Below are 23,197 nucleotides of genomic sequence, written 5' to 3' on the forward strand. Positions count from 1 at the left end.
TAAGCCATGGGACCTGTTAGAGGTATTACAACATTCCCTGCTCCTCTCCTTTCTCAAATCTATTACAGAGCCTTTGGTGTTTCCATGAAAGCGACACTTAGGTCTCTCGCTAACAGCACCCTGATTTACCCAGATGGGCCAGCAGGGGGCAGTGTACGAGGAGGCTTCCTTTTGTTACACTCTGGCGCTCTAGGTGAATTGAGACATAGAGTTAGGAGAACCCGAGTAGGGAGGCGGGCCCAGCGGAAGGAGGTGGAGCAGGCCGTGAGTCCGCCCCTTTAGGCCGGCTTTCCCCTGCCTCGCCCCGCCCCTTTCCCCGCCCAGGCGGCCATGGCCATTCCCGGCATCCCCTATGAGCGACGGCTTCTCATCATGGCGGACCCTAGAGATAAGGCGCTTCAGGACTACCGCAAGAAGCTGCTGGAGCACAAGGAGATCGACGGCCGTCTGAAGGAGTGTGAGTGCACCGTTCTTTCCATATAATCTCCTCGTTGGGCTCGCTTCTGCCTCTGACAAAACAAAGGCTTCAGCTGAGCCCGGCAGCCGAGCCCTGGGGATGGGAAGGCCTCGATCCGGGGACAAGTCGCTTTGTCATCCCGCCCTGAGCTCGGGAGCTGCGCCCCTCCGGGCGTGGAGATGGCCCAGGCCGGTACCGGTGACGGAGAGAACATGCACGGTTCTGACGTAAAGGTGGAAAAGGACCCCAGAAGTGGAGATGAGGTGGGCTAGGCGCATTTCCCAGGTTGGGGTGAGCGGAGGCCGGGTACGGGTGCCCGGTGCAGGGAGGACGCCCGAGTCAGGGAGGCTGCAGCCAGGGGTGAGACCTCGGGGGGCGGCCTGTTGCTGGAGGTGAAAGCCGGACTTGCTGCTTGAGGGGGAAGAGGGCCAGAGGTCATGAGTAACACCTGCCATCCTTCTCAAGGTTTGTGATGTGCTGCTGTGTCAGGCATCTGAGTTTTCTTTACACGCCGAGCGCTTATGTTTTTTATTCATAGCGCTTTCCTCTTGAAAAGCCTGAATGGTTTAATTAAATGAAAGAAGACCGTAACCATTTGATTCCGGGAAGAACTGCATTGTCGACTTTATTTAGGGTAGAAAAAGAGGGAGTAGTGTAGGCGGGTAGGTGAGGTGATCAAGGATTTGATTGCCATTTGGATTTGTAGTCCACAGTCCTGTGTCAGGATGTCAGTATCTGTTAAGAATGTAACTTGAAACCTGTTAAATAAACATTGCCCATCAAAAAATATAATGCTTTCTCTTTTTCTTAATGGCGCCTTTTAATGTTGTAGATGTGAAATTTACATAAAGTAGACATAAGTAAGATTGGGAGACTTAAATGTGCTAAGATCATTGTGTAACTTAAAATGTCCAAATTATATTATTTCAGTAAGGGAACAATTAAAAGAACTTACCAAGCAGTATGAAAAGTCTGAAAATGATCTGAAGGCCCTGCAAAGTGTTGGGCAGGTAGGTACTAAAGTTTGGGCTGTAGAGGGTGATGGCAATTTGCTTTGTATTTTAGCCATTAGCAACACATAATGCTCTTTCTTTCTTTCTTAGATTGTGGGTGAAGTGCTTAAACAATTAACTGAAGAAAAATGTAAGTGTATCAGCTTATTAGCTAGTAAAAAACAGCCAGCTCCCCAGTTTTTGAAATGCTTATTTTAATGACAGTAATGTAGGGAGATGGTATTTTTGCATAAAATGTATTTTAACTCTCCTTGGGGGCAGAAATAAAAATAATCCTTCCATTGATGTGGCTATGTTGATACTATTTTTCAATTTATTCTTTTGTTTTCTTCTAGTCATTGTTAAAGCTACGAATGGACCAAGATATGTTGTGGGTTGTCGTCGACAGGTAATGCTTGACATTAGTATAGTGCTTTACAATTGATAAGTGCTTTTATATCAGCTATTATTTCTAATTCTTGAGGTAAGCGGGTCAAGCATTATGCCTCTTTCAGTGATGACTTGTTTGTACAGACTTAATTATTAACAAAGCCAGAATTCAAATCATAGGCTTTGACTTCTTCCTATTTTCTGCTGTATCACATTGCCTCAGCCAGTTCTGTGTACTTCCAAATTAAAGAAGTTTACAAATGAAAATAGATCATTCTATTTTAATGTCTTTTTTGAAGAGTACTTAAAAAGTATTAGACTCTATTAGATACCCATAGTTTACATGTAAACCTTTGAAACTGTTAAGAATTCTACTGTGGCCCAAGTTAATTTTGTATGAGGTTATTTAGATTAGAACAAGACAATTGAAAGAATTCTAAATTTTACATTACAGTTATTTGAAAAAATGCCAGCAAGTACCCAGTAATGGCAAACCTTTTAAAGCTTTCATTGATAGCAGACAGCCAGCTGTGACACCCATGCCATCGGTTTGCCTCCATTGGCTTAATATTATCAATTTAAGTATACTTTTGTCCTTTATAAATGTCCTGAAGTAGAGCATTCATGTAAATTCGCTGGTAGAGCTTGCTCTGAATATTTCTTATGGCAGATTCAGGTTTTAAAAGACTGATACAACATGACTGTGGGATAGAATTTAAACTAAATCAAACTTAGGATTTTGCCTGGCATAAATGTAGGTGACATTTTCAAAGTGAAATATGAGACTCCTAGTGTGAAAAAAATTTTCATAACCCTCTAGATGCCAAAAATTGGCATTTCTGAAATATTTTGTGACTGTATAATGATAAGAGAATATTTGGAAATTGGGAAATACTAGAAATGTAAAGTCTGTATTTCATTTTTCTAGTATATTAAAGCTAGTGTTTTTGCATATTAAATCTGTTATATTAAAGCTAGTGTTTTTGCATATCTTCATTTTAATTGATATTGTTTCCTAAATTTGCAGCTTTTTGGGAAAATCCTCTAAAAAGTGGTCAATAATTTATATGATTCTGAAAATGTATTGGCAAACAGTTTTTTTTGTTGTTGTTTTTTTGTTTGTCCTTTTTGAGATGGGGTCTCACTATGCAATTCAGGCTGGCCTTGAGCTCACTTTGTAGCCCAGGCTGGTCTTGAACTTGCAACCATCCTCCCACCTCAGCCTCCCGAGTGCTGGGTGTGAGCCACCACCCCTGCTCGGCAAACAGTTTTCTTCTTCTTTTTCTTTTTCTTTTTTTTTTTTTTGGTCTTTTTCATTTTTATCTGTACCAGGGATCAAACTCACGACTGCCTGCTTACAAGGCAGGCGCTTATGCCGCTGAGCTAAATCCCCAGCCTTAAAACAGTTTTCTAAACTATCAAAAAGTAACTTTATTTCTGAAGAGTAACATCTTGAATATAAGTGGATTTATTAGAGTCCAGCCAGTTTTAACCATGTGAATTACTGTACCTAGTTAGATACACAGTAAATTGTGTAGTTTGTTGCAGTCTAATACATGAAGTGCTTAGCATAAGGTCTGGCATGTAGCAGAAGCATGAATGATGGTTGGTAGGTTATGGGGCCTAGGCTTCTTTCTGGCTTTGGTTTTTGTTTTTTTCATTCTTTAGCATGTTAATAAAAATCACTTATGAGAAAACAAAGTGCATTTCCCCCTATCTCTTATGATTATGTAGCATATTTCTTTTTCCCAAAAGTTATACTTTTCAAAATCTAAAGGTGTCTTTAAAATGTCTCCTTTCCTTCCCCCAAAATGCTTATTAACGGCTCTTTTCTATACATGCTTTGGTACTAATTCCCATCACTTTCCTATGATGATTGATACAAATAGGAGATGGAAATAACTTTAAATGATTATTTTTATAAGCTTTCCTAGTGGCATGGTGCTTGTACTCTGATATTTGTGTTTGTTCATATTGGTTAAAAAAAAAAAAAGAATTTTGACTCCAGAATATTAAGCTGTTAGAGTATTAGTTTCCTTTAAATATCTATGTATAATACCTTTTTTTTTCTCCAAAAAAACTAGCTTGACAAAAGCAAGCTGAAGCCAGGAACAAGAGTTGCTTTGGATATGACTACACTAACTATCATGAGGTAAGTTTCTTTTTAAAAGTTGCGTTTTATTTTCACAGAGGAAAGATTGGATCCAAAGTCTGTGCTTCTTGAAATCATTGAATATTGACACAACCTTTCACTAAGTTTTTTTTTTTTTGGTCTTTTTCCTTTTTTATCGGTACCAGGGATCGAACTCATGACTGCCTACTTGCAAGGCAGGCGCTTGTGCTGCTGAGCTAAATCCCCAGCCCTTTCACCAAGTTTTTTAAATACTGCATTATTAAAAATTTATTTGATGTTTATATTTTCTTATAAGCTAGTAATTGTTTTGTTTGGTATTTTGAGATAGAGTCTTGCTTTGTAGTGCAGACTATTATTGACAATAGGTAGCCCAGCCTGGTCTTGAACTCATAACAATCTTTTTTTTTTTGGTCTTTTTCCTTTTTATCAGTACTGGGGTTGAACTCACGACTGCCTGCTTGCAAGACAGGCGCTTATGCCGCTGAGCTACATCCCCAGCCCCTACTCACAGCAATCTTGCTGCGTCAGCTTCCTGAGAGCTGGGGGTCATAGGCATGCACTATCATCCCTAGGCTTCTTTCACTAATTTTTAATTCAACATCCATATAAAATCACATAAGGCTGCTTGTGTAGACCTTTGTACTGTATTTGTAACCTGAGAGGAAATATACCTTTTGCAACAAATACATACCTTTTCATTCTAGATACTTGCCGAGAGAGGTGGATCCATTGGTTTACAACATGTCTCATGAGGACCCTGGGAATGTTTCTTACTCAGAGATTGGAGGGCTGTCAGAACAGATTCGAGAACTGAGAGAGGTTGGTACCATATGCTTTGATCACTGACTTCTGTAACAATAATTCCTGGTTTTAAGATGCTTGAAGGGATTTGCATTATGAAAAATTACTCTTTCTTCCAAATAGTTACTAAATACAGTATAGGCGTATAATATTCATGCTGACAGATGAACAGCACTGAAGTTCTAGCTATGAAAATTACTGTTGTTAGTTTGGCAACTAACAAATTTGATGTTGGGAAAATTTTTTTGTGGTAAAGACGGTGGAGGAAAGCTAAGAATAATTGCTATGATCCGATGTTGCCATCTGTGGTTTTAATTGTCTACTATAGTGTGTTTGGGGCGGAGCACATGTTCGGTGTTACGTAGTTTTCTCAAAAATTCAGTGTTAGCTTCTCATTCTTACAATAGACTGTGCCTTAAGTATTTTATTTTCATAAGGCTGTTTGCTGCCATTCAGGGAAATATTGACTGCAGGGGTGACAAATCTCAGCTCTGGTGAAAAATCAATCTAGGGTTACCTGTATTATGGCACAGATAACTTCTTAAGAATAATCTGTAATGCAAATTGCATTGTCTATTGGTTTGGCCTAATATAAGGTGAAAATATTTAGGTGTTAGTGAAAATGGAAATAAAGTTAAATTCAAAAAACATGCCAGGAGTGGTGCCACGTGCCTGTAATTCCAGCACTTGGGAGGCTGAGGCAGGATCACCAAAAGTTTGAGCCTAGCCTGGGCTACATAGTGAGTCCAGGCTGGCCTGAAGTGCACCGTAAGACCCTATTTCAAAAAAGAGGAAGCCCCTCAAATTGATATGGGTCTTTGAGTAAAGAAATTGTGATGAAGTAGATGGGGGTAGAGTATAGAAATTATTTAAACAAGCATTCCAAGGAGTGTGAGACCAAAATTTTCTTTGCCCATACCCAAGGAAGCATTTATTTACTTACGTGTAAATAAAAGCCTGGTGTCACTTTCAGCTCATGAAAGGGCAACCGTGTACAGGTAAAGTGTTTCACCACACTGGAAGCTTGCCTTCTGCCATGACTCACTGCCTCACTTCTTCAGCACAGAGCAGAAAGAATCACAGGCACACAGACTTTTCCACTGCAGACACTACTGAGTGTCCACACTTTGCCTTCTTCTGGTCCATCTTACAGACACAGCTATTCAGCAGGTGTTCTTTCAAGTTACTGATACTGAAAGTAATTTGGATTGTCAAAGCCTCAATTTTTCCATTCTTTTCATGAATCTGTCTTGGGTAAAGCATATTGTTCTGGGTAAAACTGCCGTGGCACAATCAGTGTAACTTTTATATGTCTTTTTGCTTACTGATGATTATAACTCACCAAATCCATTCCCCATTTTATGATTATCTGTATTGTATTACCACATGAAAACTAGTGGGATCCTGGGAACATTTCTTATTCTGAGATTGGAGGGCTGTCACTCCACTTTTTTCTTCAATGATTTTTTTTTTGTAATTTTTCATTGAGATATAATTCAATCAATGCATTGATTTTAGCTGTACATTTTAAATATGTTTTGGCACATTATACACCTATTTATAATCTAGCATATGGTTGATTAAAGTAACCATTTAAAATTTTTAGATTTTGATAGCTTGTAAATCTGCTTGAAGGAAAACCTGTAATATAAATGTTTTTACATAGTATAGAAGCCTAGATTTCTTTTGACTTCTGTGTGTGCCTATGCTATTATCAGACTGACAATATTTGCAAATATATAAAAATCTTTACTAACTTTACGAAGCATACAACTTCTTTTCTAGGTAATAGAATTACCACTCACAAACCCAGAATTATTCCAGCGTGTGGGAATAATACCTCCAAAAGGCTGTTTGTTATATGGACCACCAGGTTGGTATTGAATTATTTTTAGCCCACCAATACATGAAAGAATTTTACAGAGTAAGAAATTTGATGTGAGCACTGCCTTCTGATTGAGAATGGGTTAAGATGTGTGGCTACTGCTTGCTCAGGCACTCTTAGTCCATTTGGTCTCACAGTTAGCAGGCTATGGGATTCCAGTGCAGTATTTCCAAAGTGTGCTTCACAGTTGTGGGCCTCACTGAAATACTTTCATGGGATTTGCAAGTTCAAAATTACTTCAGGATACTAAGATATTATTTGGCTCCTTCACAGTGTTGACATCTATCCTGATGGTGCAAAAGCAACATAGTTAAAGTTGCTTGGGCCCCATAACATGACTCACTGGTCAGTGTGTCATGAAGTGCCAATGTCATGTTTCTGAGGCCACACACATCCTTACAATATAAAAGATTGGCAGTTCCTCTAATTTTTTTTTATGTGTGTATGTATGTCGGGGATTGGACTCATGACCTTGAGCTTGCCAAGCAGGTGCTTATACCACTGAGCTAAATCCTCAGCCCATCACTAGAATATTTTTGCAAAGCAGTGAAAATTAATTTTATTAAATCTACGTCCTTAAATCATGTATTACATTGTATATGTTGAAATGGAAAAAATACATGAAGTTGTGCTGTGTACTGCAGAAGATAATTGTTTTTAGGAAAAGCACTTGTAGAGTTGTCACCCAAGTAAGCTGCTTTTCTTGAACTACCATTTTTATTTGAAAGGACAGTTTACAGTCTGGGGTCTTTTGTAGTGGTTTGCTGATTAGCTGTTAGTGATGGGTTATTATCTGGGACATTTTTTTTTTCTAAAATGATCAGAGTGAGCTTTGTCATGGTAAAGAAAATCGCTAAAGGGTTGGGGGGACAGCTCAGTGTTAGAAGGTTTGTTAGGCCTGCATAAGGCTTTTGGTTTGATCCTCAGCACTGAAGGAAGAAAAAGGGAAGGGAGGGGAGAAGGAAAAGGGCAGGAGAAAAATGCTGATATCATGTCTTGCTAGTGATAAGATTTGTGCATTCAAGTGAAATTGAAATTTTAAAAAGTTGGTACTATAAGTTTGACAGCTTTCTAATATGTTAAAAACTTTTATGGGCAGTATCAGATGTAGTTTTTAATATTGTATTTCTGAAAAATGTCAACATCTGGCATAATTGCATAATTCTCGGAACCAGTAATTTCCAATGTTTAATGTTAAAGTAGGTAGAGATTAAAAGTCCATTCAACATGCAAAATAAGCCAATGTATTTTAATGTAACAGAAATCTTTATTGCAGTGGCAAGCAGAAACACTGAAGTGACACCCAAGATTTGGAGATAAGATTTATTTATCATCAGTGGGCACTCATCCGCTGATTGGGATCATTGCCCATCAGCATCAATATCAGGCTCTGATCTCTGGTGTTCTAGGGCCTGTTATAAGATAAGCAGGCAGGAACTATATAGGCAGAATGGCTTGCCAGTTGAGAATTGGTTTATACAATGTGCATCACAGTGACCCACTGTGCATCACAGTGACCAGCCATTTCTAAGAGACAGGAGCAACCAGAACTGGAACAGGAACTGTCACCTGGGCAACTACCAAACTGAAGTATACTGCCTGAGGTGCGGGTGGGGTTCTGCTACATTATGATAGTCCATATTGTAAGCAGGATTTGATGTATTTCTAAAGTTCCGTATAAGAATGGCTGTTTTCAAGATGAACCATAATAGGTATTGGCAAGGATGCGGAATAAAGGGAATCCTTGTACACTTTTGATAGCAGTGTAAATTTGTGCAACCAAAATGATATGGAGGGTCCTCAGGAGAGTAAAAACAGTCAGCCTGTGGTCTGGCAGCCTTCCGAGTACACATTCAAAGGAACGAAGTCGGTGTGTTGGCATAGCTGCTCTCCCGTGCTCACTGAGGCGCTTCTCACAGTACCAAGACATGGAAAAACAGCCCAATGCGCATCAGCTGATGCACGGATACAGAAAATTTGGGTTATATTCATGAGGGAATTCTGTTTAATCTTAAAAGAGAAGGAAAATCTGTCATGTGTGACAAATGAATCTAGAGTACTAAATGAAATAAACTAGGAAAAAAAGACCCACGTGATGTCACTTGTGGGATCTTTAAGTTGAATTCACACAAGCAGAGTTGAACGGTGACCAGCGGCTGAGGTGGATTTGGTGGGCAGTAGGGGGTGGCAAACAGAGTTAGGAAATGTTGCATAACAGGTACAAAGTTCAGTTAGGAAGAGTAAGTTCTAGCGATGGCCAACATGGTGACTATACTGTAGTTAGACATGTGTGGAGTGTTTTTTTGTTGTTGTTGCTGGGGCTCGAATCTGGAGCCTTGTACATGATAGGCAAAGTGCTCTACCATTTTTTAAAATTAATGTAGTGATTTTTTAAAATGACTAAGGTACTTTAAATGTTCTTTCTACAAAGTAATATATGAGGGAATATAATCATTTCACAATACATACATATGTCAGTGTGACATTTTAAATAGGCACAATTATGTCAATTTATTAGAGGATTTAGCTTTAATTTTGGAAAATGTCCTAGCCAAAGGATTATATTCTTAAAAGACTTTTGAAAATTTGTTTTAGTTTCCATCTAATCAGGATTTTTTTCCTTCCTAGGCACAGGAAAAACACTCTTGGCACGAGCTGTTGCTAGCCAGCTGGACTGCAATTTCTTAAAGGTGGGGGAAGATTCTTTTGTAGCTGTTGCAATTCAGTTTTATTTGAAATGCCTTATATTTATCATTACATTTTTCCTTTATTTAGGTTGTATCTAGTTCTATTGTAGATAAGTACATTGGTGAAAGTGCCCGTTTGATTAGAGAAATGTTTAATTATGCAAGGGACCATCAGCCATGCATCATTTTTATGGATGAAATCGATGCTATTGGTAAGAGTAACACCTTTTAAAATTCATTTTAAATTTTTGAAAGTGTTAGAGGAAATGTTTTAAAACTCTAGACAACCCCCCCATCCTAAAATTGTGACTTATATAACATAAGTACACCCCACGGAATTGGATGGTATTTTAAAAGACTTGAAAGCTAACCAGTTTTAATAAATAACCTTTGATGTTGACAAAATGAGAAACAACGCACCAAAGTAATTTCACTTTGTTAGTATAATTTTTACATTTATTTTTCTTCTCTTAATCTTTATATATTTAACCCTAAACATTTTTCCTATTCTATTTCTTAGATGGTGGTTAAGGAGGATTGATAATGCATATGAATTTGCAAATCTATTATTTTAGGTGGTCGCCGGTTTTCTGAGGGTACTTCAGCTGACAGAGAGATCCAGAGAACTTTAATGGAGGTAATATTTGGTAAAGAGCCCATTGTTTATTAAATGAAGAACGTAGTGTATTTGGAAGTCAAAGTACATGCAACAATTTAAATAAACTGTGATATTTGAACTGTTGACAGACATGAACACATTTCGGTATCAGAATAAGAAAATGACTAGTCCTGGGGAGAGGAGGGTACAGGAGAGGTCGATCTGTGGGTACTAAGTTGCAGGTAGGTAGGAGCAGGGGTTTTGTTGTGCTATTATTGCATAGAGGGATGATTGCAGATAAGACTTACACATGTTTACTTCCAAAAGCTAGAAGCAGTGATTCTGAATGTTTTCTCCATAAAGTTAATGTTAAATGTTTGAGAACTTCGGTATGTTTAGCCTAAATTAAACATTATACAATCTCAGTAATAGGGATAATTTTTATGTTTTTATATATCAAGAAATAGAAAATAGCCACTGAAAAAGTTATTTTATATATCTGTACTCTTCTGTTTTCTGAGCAAATCAGCCATTGTTAAAATGTACTTTAAACTTGTTTATAAATGTTACCTCATGCTGATTATTAATGAAGTAGTGGACATACTAAGACTTGGCTATAAACTAATAAAAATTACATGAGAGTTGGTACTAGAAATCATTCTTTGCTTGTTCTATGGCTGAGCCTGAGACACACTTATAATAGTTTTAATAATTGAAGGGGCTAGATGAGGGAGCAGAAGAACAAACATAAAGCCTTTGCCAAAATTTCTTTTCCCACTCCAAATTCTGTGAAAATGATGGAAAGACTCCAGATAGATTTGATCACTCCCACTAATAGCAACGAAGTATCATAGGTAATTGAGTGCCAAATCAAATGATACATTCTCTTAAAAAATTTAAATTTAGGTGTTTATTTTTTTTTTTAGTTTTTGGTACCAGGGATCGAACTCGTCCTCACGCTTGCCAGGCAAGTGTTTGTGCCACTGAGCTAAATCCCCAGCCCCTAAATTGAGGTATTTTAAAACTATAAATACTAATTTTTTTCCCTCTCAGGAAACTGATAAAATGTTGTCAGCTACATTTTCAGGCTAGGTGTATTTTAAAGCATTTGTTAAAAGCAGTACAGTTTTCAATTTATTGGCGAAAACATCAGAAATCCAAAGAAGTATTTTTGATATCTCAGTATTTCTCTGTACAATGGAATTATTGATTTTCAGAACTTCTGGGTACTGTCAAATTATTCAATGAGTAAGATTATCAGATTTGTCGCAAAACCTTTTTATCCATATGCCTATTTTTTTTTCTTCTTTTTTTGTGGTACTACAGATTGAATGTAGGGCATTCACACTGAGCCCCTTTCTTATTCTTACTCCCAGCCCCTTTCTTATTTTTTATTTTGAGACAGGGTCCCACTGAGTTACTGAACTGACCAGGGTGAGCTCAAATTTGTAATCTTCCTCAGCCTCCTGAAAGTTGGGGGTGTACCTCAATATGAAGGCCTTGGGTTTGTTCTAAATATTGGGGAAAAAAATAAAGAGATTGTTGATATGGGAAATCAGGTTCACATAGTTTAGTTTCATAATTCTTGACCAGATGGAAGGAAACTTTCAAGCCTACTAAATCTAAATAGCTGTAAAAAGGCACAGTGTCTTAGAACATTGAGGATCCAAGTATATCCTTAAAAAAAAGAGCCAAATTTCATCAAATGAACATCTGAAGGTCTCATGGTTATATGCAACATCCTTGCTGGCATTAGCTATATAAAAAGTATGTGTTTAAAGTGGTTAATATTTTATAAAATCTGTGATTTTTAATAATCTTAGTTACTGAATCAGATGGATGGATTTGATACTCTGCATAGAGTTAAAATGATCATGGCTACAAACAGACCAGATACACTGGATCCTGCGTTGCTGCGTCCAGGAAGATTAGATAGAAAAATACGTGAGTTAAACTTTTTATTTGCTATCTATGTTATTTTGTTCTTTTCTCTTTTTATACTTCCCCTTAGCTCCACTTTATTTAAAACAACAAACTACGATAAAATAATTCCTTGTAATTTCTTATTTTCAGATATTGATTTACCAAATGAACAAGCAAGATTAGATATATTGAAAATCCATGCAGGCCCCATTACAAAGCATGGCGAAATAGGTAAGGAAGTAACCAGTTTTGAATGCATTTATTTTAACAAATGAAACATAATTACTATTAGAAATTGATAGAATACCAATTTAGCAAACACTGTGGCTTTAAACTCATCAGAGATTTGTTGAGCAAGCATGTATTATATCCTATGAATTGTAAGTGCTAGAGATATAGCAATGAATGAAACAATTTCCTGCCTTAGAAGGACTTCCATTTTTGTTAGAAAAGATTGATAAAAATAAGTAAAATAGATAGCACATATCATGGTGATTAAATAGTATAGAGAGAAAAAAACAAGAAAAAAGGGATAGGAAACATCAAGAATAAGCATGAGTGTGTATACATTCAGTGGAGGGTGAGGAGGCACAGGAATGTTCTTACCAAGGTGACTTTTAAGCAATGGCTTGCAACAGAGAAGGAATTAGACACACATACATGCGAGGGGAAGACCCTTTCATGGAAGAGGAGCAGCAAATTGGAGGGCAGTGATGCAGGTGAGTGCCTGGAACATTTGAGAGGCCATCGTATCTGTGGCAGAGTAAGTGGCCTAGGAGTGGCAGCTGAAGTCTTAGAGGTCATGGGGTCCAGACTGTGGAGAGCCTTATGGAGGTCACCATGTGAGAACTTTTCCTTTTTGTTTTTTCTTTTTTGGCTTTTAGAATATAGACACCATTGGAGGATTTTGAGCAGAACAAACATACAACTTTCTTTGTTGTTGTTATTTAACTTTTTATTACAGAAAGGAACATAAAATTAGAGATAAAAGTATAATGGGGGCTGGGGATTTAGCTCAGCGGCATAAGCGCCTGCCTTGTAAAGCAGGCAGTTGTGAGTTCGATCCCCAGTACCGATAAAAAGGAAAAAGACAAAAATAAAAGTATAATGAACTTCTAGCCCTTACGTATTCATCCATCAACTTCAGTGTTTGTTTTCTAAAGACTGTACCCAGCCAGGGATGGTAGTGCACACCTGTAATCCTAGTTGTTGGGGTGGCGAAGGCAGGAGAGTTGCAAGTTCAGGGAGACTTAGACCTTTTCTCAAAAAATAAAAAAGGGTAGGGGTCTACCTCAGTGATAGAGAGCTTGCCTACTATGCATGAGACCCTGGGTTCAACCCCCACTGCTACCAAAAACCAAGAAGACTGTCCAGTTTGGATACTGTGCTCAAAAAGGTTTGTGTATCAAGTTTTCTTTCCTTGTAATTGTGATAAATGCTTAAATTAATTTGTGAGTTGTATTTTTCCCTACCTTTTAAATTTAGTTTTATTTTTGAGTATGTATATTTTGAAAAAAATCAAATCCCAGGCATTATGTCACTTGATGCATGAGTATTTCAGAACTCAAGAAACATTATTTTGGCAACACATTGAGAATAGACTGTAGAGGGACAAAGAGAAGCAGGAGTGTCAGGTGATTCTTTCAATAACCATGGTCAAAGGTAGTGCAAAATCTTTTTACCACCAATTTTAATGATTTGTAATTGAGAAGGACTTTTAAAATGATGAGACTCTGGGTATATTTTGAAAGTAAAGGTGACAGACAAAACTTAGTAATGAACTGAATATGAAGTCATGGGCTGAAGAGAAGAAGAAGAAAAAAACAATTTAAGTTTGGACCAAATGGCAGAAAAGATGGTGCTGCTTTTAATTAAAATTGAAAAGAATAGCAGGCATGGTGACACACTCCTGTAATCCCAGCACTCGGGAAGCTGAGGCAGGAGGATCATTGCAAGTTCAAGACCACTCTGGGCTACAAAATGAGCAGCCTGAACTACATAAAGAGACCCAGTCTCAAAAGGCTAAAATAAAATAAAATAAAATTGAAAAGACTGGGCTGGGGTTATAGCTCAATGATAGAGCGCTTGACTAGCATGTGAAAGGCCACAAGCTTAATCCCCAGCACTGCAAAGGAAATAAGTAAGATAACATTGAAAGGTGGTGAAGTTCAAGTTTAAGTAGGAGAATAAGAAACCTAGTTTTGAATGCATTAAGTTTGAGATGCCAATTAGATTTCCAAATAGATATTGAATAGTAATTCTCTAAGCATCTGAGTTCATTGAAGCAATGTATTCTGCAGATAAAAATGTAGATGATTTCAGCCTAAAATACGGTTTTTAAAGTCTTGCAATTAGATGCTATTTCTGAAGAGGCAAATAAAGGTAGAGAATAGAGAGTGTCGAAGACTGAATTTAGGTCGTTATGACATTAAGAAGTTGAGATGAAGTGCCAGGTGTGAGAGGCACTTGGGAGGCTGAGGCAAAGGACTGCCACAAGTTCAAGGCCAGCCTAGGCTCTATAGTGAATTCAAGGCCAGCTTGAATTACACAACAAGACCCTGTTTGAAAAAAAAAAGTTGACGTGAAGAAACCTTGTAAAAGTCTGAGGGCACAGGTACAGAGGTAGGAATAGTCAGGAGAGGATGATGTTCTGGAAGGTAAATGAAAGGAGGGACTGATTTCCTATAAATGCTGGTATTCAGTCAGATAAAAGAATTCTGAGAGTAAACCTTTGGGTTTCAGTGTGGAACCTTTGGTGACCCTGTTGAAAGTAATTTGATTGCAGTGTTGGGAATGAAAACCTTCTAAAACGAATTTCACAGAGATGGGGAGGAGAGGCATTGAATTTAGACATTTCTTTTAATGAGTTGTGTGGAGGAGTGGAGTAGTAGCTAGAAGGGAAATAGAGCATTTTTTTAGGTTGGAGAAATTTACAGTTTTCCCTTTTTTTAATGCTTCTTGGAATGATTTACCAGAGAAACTGATAATGCATTTTGCTTAAAGAGGAGGTGGCCCTATCTGAGCATACTTTTCACTTACGATAAAGGAGAAAAGGCAGAGCATATAGGTGCTGATGCTGACAAGTTCGCAGGTGCAGTTCTATCACCTTGGGAAAATCTTCTGAATGCTTCTGTTTTCCCAGATAAATAGCGTGCAGATTCAGAGTAAAAAAGGGAATAGTGTTAGATATTTGAGGACAGAGAAGAAGTTGCAAATAGTGAGGGACTGGAGTAGTATTGAAGCTAGCAAGCTGGCATAAAGTTTTGCTGTAATACAACCATGCCTTTCATTTATGTGTTGTTTATGGCTGCTTTGCCACTACTACAGCAGGGTGGAGTAACTTAGACAGAGACTGCAAAATATAAAATATTTATTCTCTGCTCTCTACATAAAAAGTGCACTGACTCCTACTACAGGAATCTAGTATAATTGACAAAGCAGTATCAAAAATTTCTTGTGTTAATGGTCTAGAATGATTACAAATACAAATGATTATTGTTTCTGATCTCCTTTTTTCCTATGATAAAGAAAGTCTAGTCTGAACAAAAACATATCAAATAATAGGTTTCTGTCACAACTACTAAACTGTTGGTACATACCAGATATTGTGCTAGCCTTAGAAACCCTGCTTTCAGAAAGCTTTTTAATGGTTAATGAATATCTGTATACTTTCAAGTAGAGATTGACCTACCCTTTATAGTGTGATAGTATGTTGCCAGAGTTAACTCACAAGGTAGTAGCTCATACTAATCTCTTTCTATCCATTGACTGGTAGTCCACACCTTTACCACTTCATTGATGTGTTTCATGCAACAAGGTAGAGAATGACTTCACCTGTTATTGTAATGCTTGATCTGATACTACAGTACTTGAAACTTACACTAAAACTTGGAAAGCTGTAGTACTTAAATATTCTATGTGATAAAATTACATCTGGTATCTGGTGGGTTTTTTGTCTTTTTGATACACCTTTTACATTTGGCTTCTGTGATTAAATTCTGTTGTTATAAATGGTTTTGAAATTAGATGTTAGTTGAAATTAAAGTGTTAATAAGTCATAGAAAGTATCTGAAATTCACATGTGCATAGTTGTTTCATTGTATAAAAAGAGGTTACTGCGCTTTCAGACCTTGGTTACTCCCAATTTTAAAGCTGCTGAGGAGGTCTGAGTGTGCATCTGTCAGCTTGCTTGCCTAGCATGAGTGAGGCACTGCGTTATGCATAGCTGATCAAATTCAAAGTAAGCTCTTTCACTTACATTTTACATGTCATTTTAAATCAAGAAAAGGCATCTTTTTTTTTTTTTTTAAACTAACTTCAGGTATTTTTTCTGAAACAGATTATGAAGCAATTGTGAAACTTTCAGATGGCTTTAATGGAGCAGACCTGAGAAATGTTTGTACTGAAGCAGGTAAAGATGTACAATTTTATTACTGATTTTGATTTTTAAAATGTACTAAAATTGTTTTGAGTTTGCCTAAAAGCAGAGGCTGGGCCTTTCAAGAATTTTGAGTGTAATATTTTTGGGGGAATTGATTCCAGGAGGCAACAGAGAAAGGACAAGTGAGATGAAAGAGGAAATGCTAACATATAAGGGTATACAGACACTGAGTTAGCTCCTTTAGGCAAGGGTGTCTTGATTTTGGAGCAGACCTTGGAGAATGCCTTTAAGGATTGCTGTCAGAAAGATGAGAGACTAGAATACTGATTTACCAACACCTGTGACCCATTAGGTAAGATTTGCCCTTGGGAGTGGTCTTAATTTCTCATAGCAGTACCTGACACCCACAAAGTAAAGGAAGAAAGGTTTATTTTAGCTCAGTTTGTGGAGGTTTCAGTCCATAATCAACTGGCTGCAGGACAGAGCACAAGAAAAGAAACAGTCCATGGAAGGGCAGGCAGGAGGCAGCGAAGCATTGAGCCTGCCTGCCTTTCTTTGCCTTTATATTCTATCCAGGCTGTAAGCTTATTGGTTGGTGTCACCCACACTGGTGTGGGCCTTCCCCACAATTCCATGACCCACAGTTATGCTAAATTACTCAATGTACTAATCTGGTTAGCGCACTAATAGTCCAGTGTCACACACCTATGAGCCAGCCATTTCCCAGGAGCCTCACCTATGAGTTCATGAGGCATTGAGGGGACATTTAGATATAAACCATAAGAGGGGTATGTTAATTCCCTTGCACTTTTGGATTCCTGCTGACAGAATGTGTAAAGCAAGCATGTGATAGGATATTGGTCCCCTGAAATAAGTCTTGAGGGTATATAGAACCGTGACTAGAATTCGAATGGGCCAGAGCTATCTGCTGCAAAATACGTTTTTTGCATACTAGTCTGAGCAGTAAGCTTTGAAAGACTGATCATGTGGTTTATATAAAATGCAGATTTTAAATATAATCTACTTTGGGGGCTGGAGGTTTAGCTCAGTGGCATAAGCACCTGCCCTGCCTTGCAAGCAGGCAGTTGTGAGTTCGGTCCCCGGTACCAATAAAAAGGAAAAAGACAAATATATATATAATCCACTTTCATTCAGGTGTGATGGTGCATGCCTGTAATCCCAGCCACTCAGGAGGCTGAGGCAGGATTATTGCAGGGAGTCAAGGGAAGCCTGGACTACAGAGTGAGTTCAGGGTCAGCCTGAACTGCATAACCAAAACCCTGTCTCAGAAACAAAAAGAAGCCAGTAGGCGTGGTGGTGCATGCCTATAATCCTAGCACATAGGAGGCTGAGGCAGGAAGATCCTTATGAATTGGAGGCCAGCCTGAACTACATAAGGAGACCTTGTTTCAAAAAGACAAAAAAACAAAACAAAGTAGAAATACAATCTTCTCTGGTTTTGTGACACTTTATATTTCTGGTACCAGTAGCTTTAGTTCTCAATACAAAAGCTTAAAATTTAAAAGATAAGTTTCTATAGTAGTTTTATAATTTTTTTTTTGTCTTTTTCGTTTTTATCAGTACCAGGGATCAAACTCACGACTGCCTGCTTGCAAGGCAGGTGCTTATGCTGCTGAGCTAAATCCCCAGCCCCCGTTTTATAATTATTAACTTCATAGGCTGTATGTTAACTATTTTCTTAAGTGTTACACTATTTGATTTCCGCTTGTCTTCCATATCATGCTGAGCTTTATTATAATAACATTCCTTATACATTTAACAGACAGTGTTTAAAGATGCTGCTCAGGAAGGTAGAAAGGTGTTCATGGGTACACAGTGACTCAGTATCTGGATCCGAGGTCTGCCAGTCTAGACAATGTGAATCATAGTAAATCATGCTCATACCAACTTGTATTAAGAGGTAAACTGTCATATGCTTTGAACTACTTAATATATGACACAGCCTTTCCAAAATCTATGCCAGACCAAATTATTATCAGAAGATTGCTTTGGAGAAATTGAAATCAAAACAAAAGCAGTTGTGTTACCTTAAAGGCTGATGCTATCAAATTTGATACATACCTTTTCACATTTGAAAGTTTTTAAAACTTTTTAAATATAAAAGTTATTCATATTGATAGAGTGCCATGTGATATTTTGATACATGTATTTGTTGTTTAATGTTTAGATTAGACTAAACCTATCTATCTCCTCCAACATTTAAAACATTCAGAATCCTTTTTACTAGATTTTTGAAGTGTACAGTGTGCAGTTGTTAGGTGTGTAGTCGTGCCCAGAACTGTAGCCAGCACCCACTACTGCCCTTTCCCCATCCCTCTACGCCTTCTGTTCGCCACCCTCTGGCAGCCCCCCTGTGTTGTCACCTGCTCTGACATCAGCTTTTTTTATATGCCCTGTTTAAGTGAGATCACCAATACTTATATTTCTGTACCTGTCTTAATTTCACTTAATGTAATGACCTCTACTTCAATCTATGTTGATGCAAAGAGTAGGATATTCTTTTTATGGCTGAATAATATTCCATTGTGTCTATCCCATTTTCCTTATCCATTTATCAGCTGATAGACACTTAGCTTCTTTTTATTTTTGATGATTGTGAGGAGTGCTGCAGTATACATAGGACATGCCCCTCTTGTCCACATCCTTGGACAGCACTTTTTTTCTGTCTTTGATAATAGCCATTCTTATTGAGTAAAATGAGGTGGTATGTAACTGTGGTTTCAATTTACATATTTCAAAGAATTTATCTTACCTTGTCCTCAATTAAGAGCTATAATTTATGTATGGATGAAAATACTAGCTTTTTTTTTTTTTTAACTGAGTAGGACATTCATATCTGGAGTTACAGGGATTCTTCCTTGGATTTTTTATTTTTTATTTGTTTATTTTTTGAGACAAGATCTTGCTATGTAGTTCAGGTTGGCCTTGAACTTGTGGCAGTTCTCCTGCCTCAGCCTCCCAAGTGCTGGAATTACAGTTATACACCACCATGCCCAGCTTCCTTGGTTTTCTTTTTATTAGACTTTTAGGCTTTTTCATTACTTCTTTCTCTAAGCTAAAATACATTTGACTCAGTTATGATGATTGCCTTTTTCATCTAACTCTTGGCATCATCCTCCTTCATAGAATGTGTATCATTTGTATGTCAGTAAACTATTATTTAAAAATAGTCATCAAGATTTATAGGGCTGGGGATTTAGCTCAGTGGCATAAGCGCCTGCCTTGCAAGCAGGCAGTCGTGAGTTCGATCCCTGGTACCAATAAAAACGAAAAAGACAAAAAAAAAAAAAAAAAAGATTTATAAAAATAACTTACTTTATTTAGTTGTAGCCTGCTAAACAAGTTTTGAAACTTTCTATTCAAAAAAATGTTAGAGCCAGGGATATAGCTCAATGGCATAGCGCCTGCCTGGCAAGCACAAGGTCCTGAGTTTGATTCCTAGTACAAAACAAAAACCAACCAAACAAAAAAACCAAAGACTACTTGGTTACTACAGTAACCAAGACATGAGTTAGATCCTCAGTACAAAAAGTCAGTCATTTCCATTCACTCGATTTCTACAGCAACATAGAATGACTTTTTCCAGAGTGCTTACTTTAAAAAATCTAGAACAAGAAACAATTCTTGTAATTTTCTAGTCTAATCCCCTTATTACATATAATTAAAAATTCAATTCCAGGGGGCTGGGGATTTAGCTCAGCGGCATAAGTGCCTGCCTTGCAAGCAGGCAGTTATGAGTTCGATCCCGGGTACCGATAAAAAGGAAAACGACAAAAAAAAAAAAAATTCAATTCCAGACAATCTTTAATGGAAATTTTAGTATGATTCATGTGATTAGCAGTGATCTTTCCATCTTCAATTTATCATGAAAGTAGGATGGTCTTAAAATCTGGGACTTATACTCATGGTGTAACTAATATTAAAAATAACCAAAAAGCTTTCATTCCTTGGCAAATACTGTTTGACAAAGAATCTTTCAAAATTTTGGAAGAGAAAATTGAGTTGTAATACTTTAATATAAGTCATATAAAATATTGTGTGTAAGTAAAATAGATTTTAGTAGGTTAGTAATGGCTTTTATTTTTTTCTTTTGTTAAAGTCCATTGTTTCTGTAGTTTTCTATTCTGTAAGCCTTTGATTTTTAGCAAGCAGCAGATACAAAAATAATGGGAGATTTGCTTTGATTTGTAAATATACTTTGTGCAGGAAGTTGCTGCCTGTAACATTAAGAAATTACCATTTAAAGTGTGTAAGTGGCTGAGTGTGGTGGAGTATGCTTATAATCCCAGCTCTTAGGAAGCTGAGGCAGGACAGTTGCTGAGTTCAGGGGGGCTACATAGTGAGTTTAAGGCCATCCTGGACCACATAGCAAGACCTTGTCTCAAAAAAATAAGAAACAACAACAAAAATATGTGTATGTGTTGTTGATAGTTTGAGGTTCGTTTTGGATTTTTGTTTTTATTAAGAGGAACTATTGGATACAAGGGCTTTTCAAGCTAGTTTTTAAAACAGTTATAATAAATTGTCTCACCTGCCTTTGATTTAGAAAATGATACTTCCCATAACTGTGGAAGTTAACCGAACAAAAATAGTGGTTTTTAACAAATCAAAAATACTGGCTGAAGAGAAAATCTAGGCTCTTTCCAATTTATTCTGTAGAATTTTATTATTTAGTTTTCTTACAATGAACATATAATTCACATGTAATAAATAGCAATTGTGTTATTTTATTCTCTACAGGTATGTTTGCAATTCGTGCTGATCATGATTTTGTAGTTCAGGAAGACTTCATGAAAGCAGTTAGAAAAGTGGCTGATTCTAAGAAGCTAGAGTCGAAATTGGACTATAAACCTGTGTAATTTAATATAAGGTGTTTGACGGCTGCATGACAGACACTGACTTAATGTAAAAATAAAGTTAAGGAAAATAATGTGTGTATTGGCAGTGATCTCATTAAAACCAAATAAAATGTATGTGAATAACATCATAAAATTAGTATGTAATTCAGTAATTCAACTTTAAAATTGATACAGAAAAAATTTGTATGTTAATGTTGCATTATTGCAGCAGAAGTTATGAGTATTGAACTTTTCATATTTGCAATGTGAGCATTTTGTAAAACATTGAAAGTCATTTGAGATAGTATGAGAGCATTTCTTATGACTTATTTTATATCATTTGTTTTCCTCATCCTAAAACTGAATAAAACCTGTTTGATTTAGTGCTACATCTATTCTTGTCTTTTCTAACAGTACATTTGCCTCTTTTAAGGTTCTTCCATAATTAAACTGTTCATTTTGATAATTTAGATGAAGTTGAAATTAGATAGTAGGTCTCTGAATTTTATTTTAAAACAGTACCAACACTTGAAATACAAAAAAATCATCTTACTATATGTAACATAAATGCATAAGTGTATATATATGGTTTTCCTTCCAGAAAGTGTTTATCCACTCTTCATCTATTGTGACTAGGCCACTTGATAATTAACTGAAAAAGTACACGTACATCTACAACTTAAGATTGTTATTTAAGGAAATATTTCATAGTTAATTCATATGACTTGGTTTTGTTAATAGTAGTTCCCTTTTGAGAATGTTATCTATAGAACCTTCTTCCCAGAACACAATTTTATATGTACTGTAATTTCAAGAGATTTGTTATTTCCCAGCTCACCCATGGATTCTATAAATATATATGGATACAGGTGAAGAGTATCTGATGTAAGGGATGATGATACCTAAAATGTTCAAAAGTTCTGTTACCTACACACAATTCTCATTTCACGTGGCGATAAAAGTTTTAACAAATTACATAAGAGAATCATCACTGAACCACTGTTAGAAGGTACTGTTAAAAACTGAAGTATTTCATAAACCCTAAAGAACCAATGAAACAAGACCTAGTTAATTATATGATTATTCTTCAAGTTATAAACCTACTAGTCACCTTTCTGCCATTTACAATATTTAAAAGACATCAGTTTACATAGCAGTAGCGAATGTGAGCACTGGGGCCAGTTACCTAATACTCAGTCCAACAGTTCCAAGTGGGTTGTTTGTGCCCTAGGTGAAAACCGGGAGAAGGGCTAAGTCAAACAAGCTTGGGATCTTTTCACTTGCATCCACTGTACCTTGCATCTAGTTAATCTTGCCTTTTCCCCTTTGTGCTGCTGGTGGTTTATTAAATACTCTGATGCACAAATTTTATACGTATGGGTTCTTTCATTTCTAAGCTTGATTTTACCTGTTTAAAAAAAGCCCAATAGTATCTTCTTAAGCCTCGAGAAATAACAGTGATACAGATTGTAAACTTTAAAAAGTATCGAAAAGTATATTATGTTGAAATATGAATAAACTCAAAGGGAGATACCTTAAAAGTATCATGTACAGTTTTCTGAGTAAAGTATCAGTTCCGCTTCCGATGACTTAAATTTGCTATTCTTGAGATTTTCTTTTCTAGGTAATCTAAAAGTTGCATTCCCAAGCACTCCTAGAAGCCCACCATTTCAGTTACCTGTTTTAAAGATGATAGGTGTTTCATTTTCCCTGCAGCATACCAATGAATTTAAAATGAAGTATCTACTTATTACGCTTTTGGTTGTAAATTCACTCCAGGTGGGGCAGAATTTTGAGAAGATATACTGGTTTTCCTTTTGGCTAGCAGTTCCTGGTAGGCAGGATGTTTGCCTGTTCGCTTCCCACTAAAGACAGGTCTGAGCCGCGTCTGGTTCAGCAGGCCCACTGCCTTTCCCAGGACCTTCATACGATCGGCCCCGCCCTCCTGCCGTAGCCCCGCCTTCTCCCCCCGCGGGCGCGAGCCGGCCGAGACCCCGCCCCTCGGCGTCTGCGCTCTCGTGAAGGGGCGGGACGGGCGGCGGCGCGCTGACACCTGGCGGCGGCGAGGGGCGGGCCCCAGATGAGCGTGG

The 23,197-nt window shown here is 37.3% G+C and overlaps 1 protein-coding gene across 1 annotated transcript; it reads left to right on the top strand.

The window, feature by feature from the left end:
- The first annotated feature begins 267 nt into the window (after positions 1 to 267).
- On the top strand, positions 268 to 22,473 carry Psmc6 (proteasome 26S subunit, ATPase 6). The gene is made up of 14 exons (XM_003471828.5): positions 268 to 457; positions 1,388 to 1,467; positions 1,561 to 1,600; positions 1,806 to 1,858; positions 3,924 to 3,991; positions 4,678 to 4,792; positions 6,560 to 6,647; positions 9,288 to 9,349; positions 9,435 to 9,558; positions 9,922 to 9,983; positions 11,768 to 11,888; positions 12,018 to 12,098; positions 16,207 to 16,278; positions 21,010 to 22,473. Exons 1-14 carry the CDS (start codon positions 331 to 333, stop codon positions 21,126 to 21,128), a joined length of 1,212 nt encoding a protein of 403 aa, XP_003471876.1. The 5' UTR covers positions 268 to 330; the 3' UTR covers positions 21,129 to 22,473.
- The last annotated feature ends 724 nt before the right edge of the window (positions 22,474 to 23,197 follow it).

This window comes from Cavia porcellus, unplaced genomic scaffold (genome assembly GCF_034190915.1).
Source record: "Cavia porcellus strain 051 isolate PalLab524CR breed Dunkin Hartley unplaced genomic scaffold, mCavPor4.1 scaffold_1, whole genome shotgun sequence".
Taxonomy (NCBI): domain Eukaryota; kingdom Metazoa; phylum Chordata; class Mammalia; order Rodentia; family Caviidae; genus Cavia; species Cavia porcellus.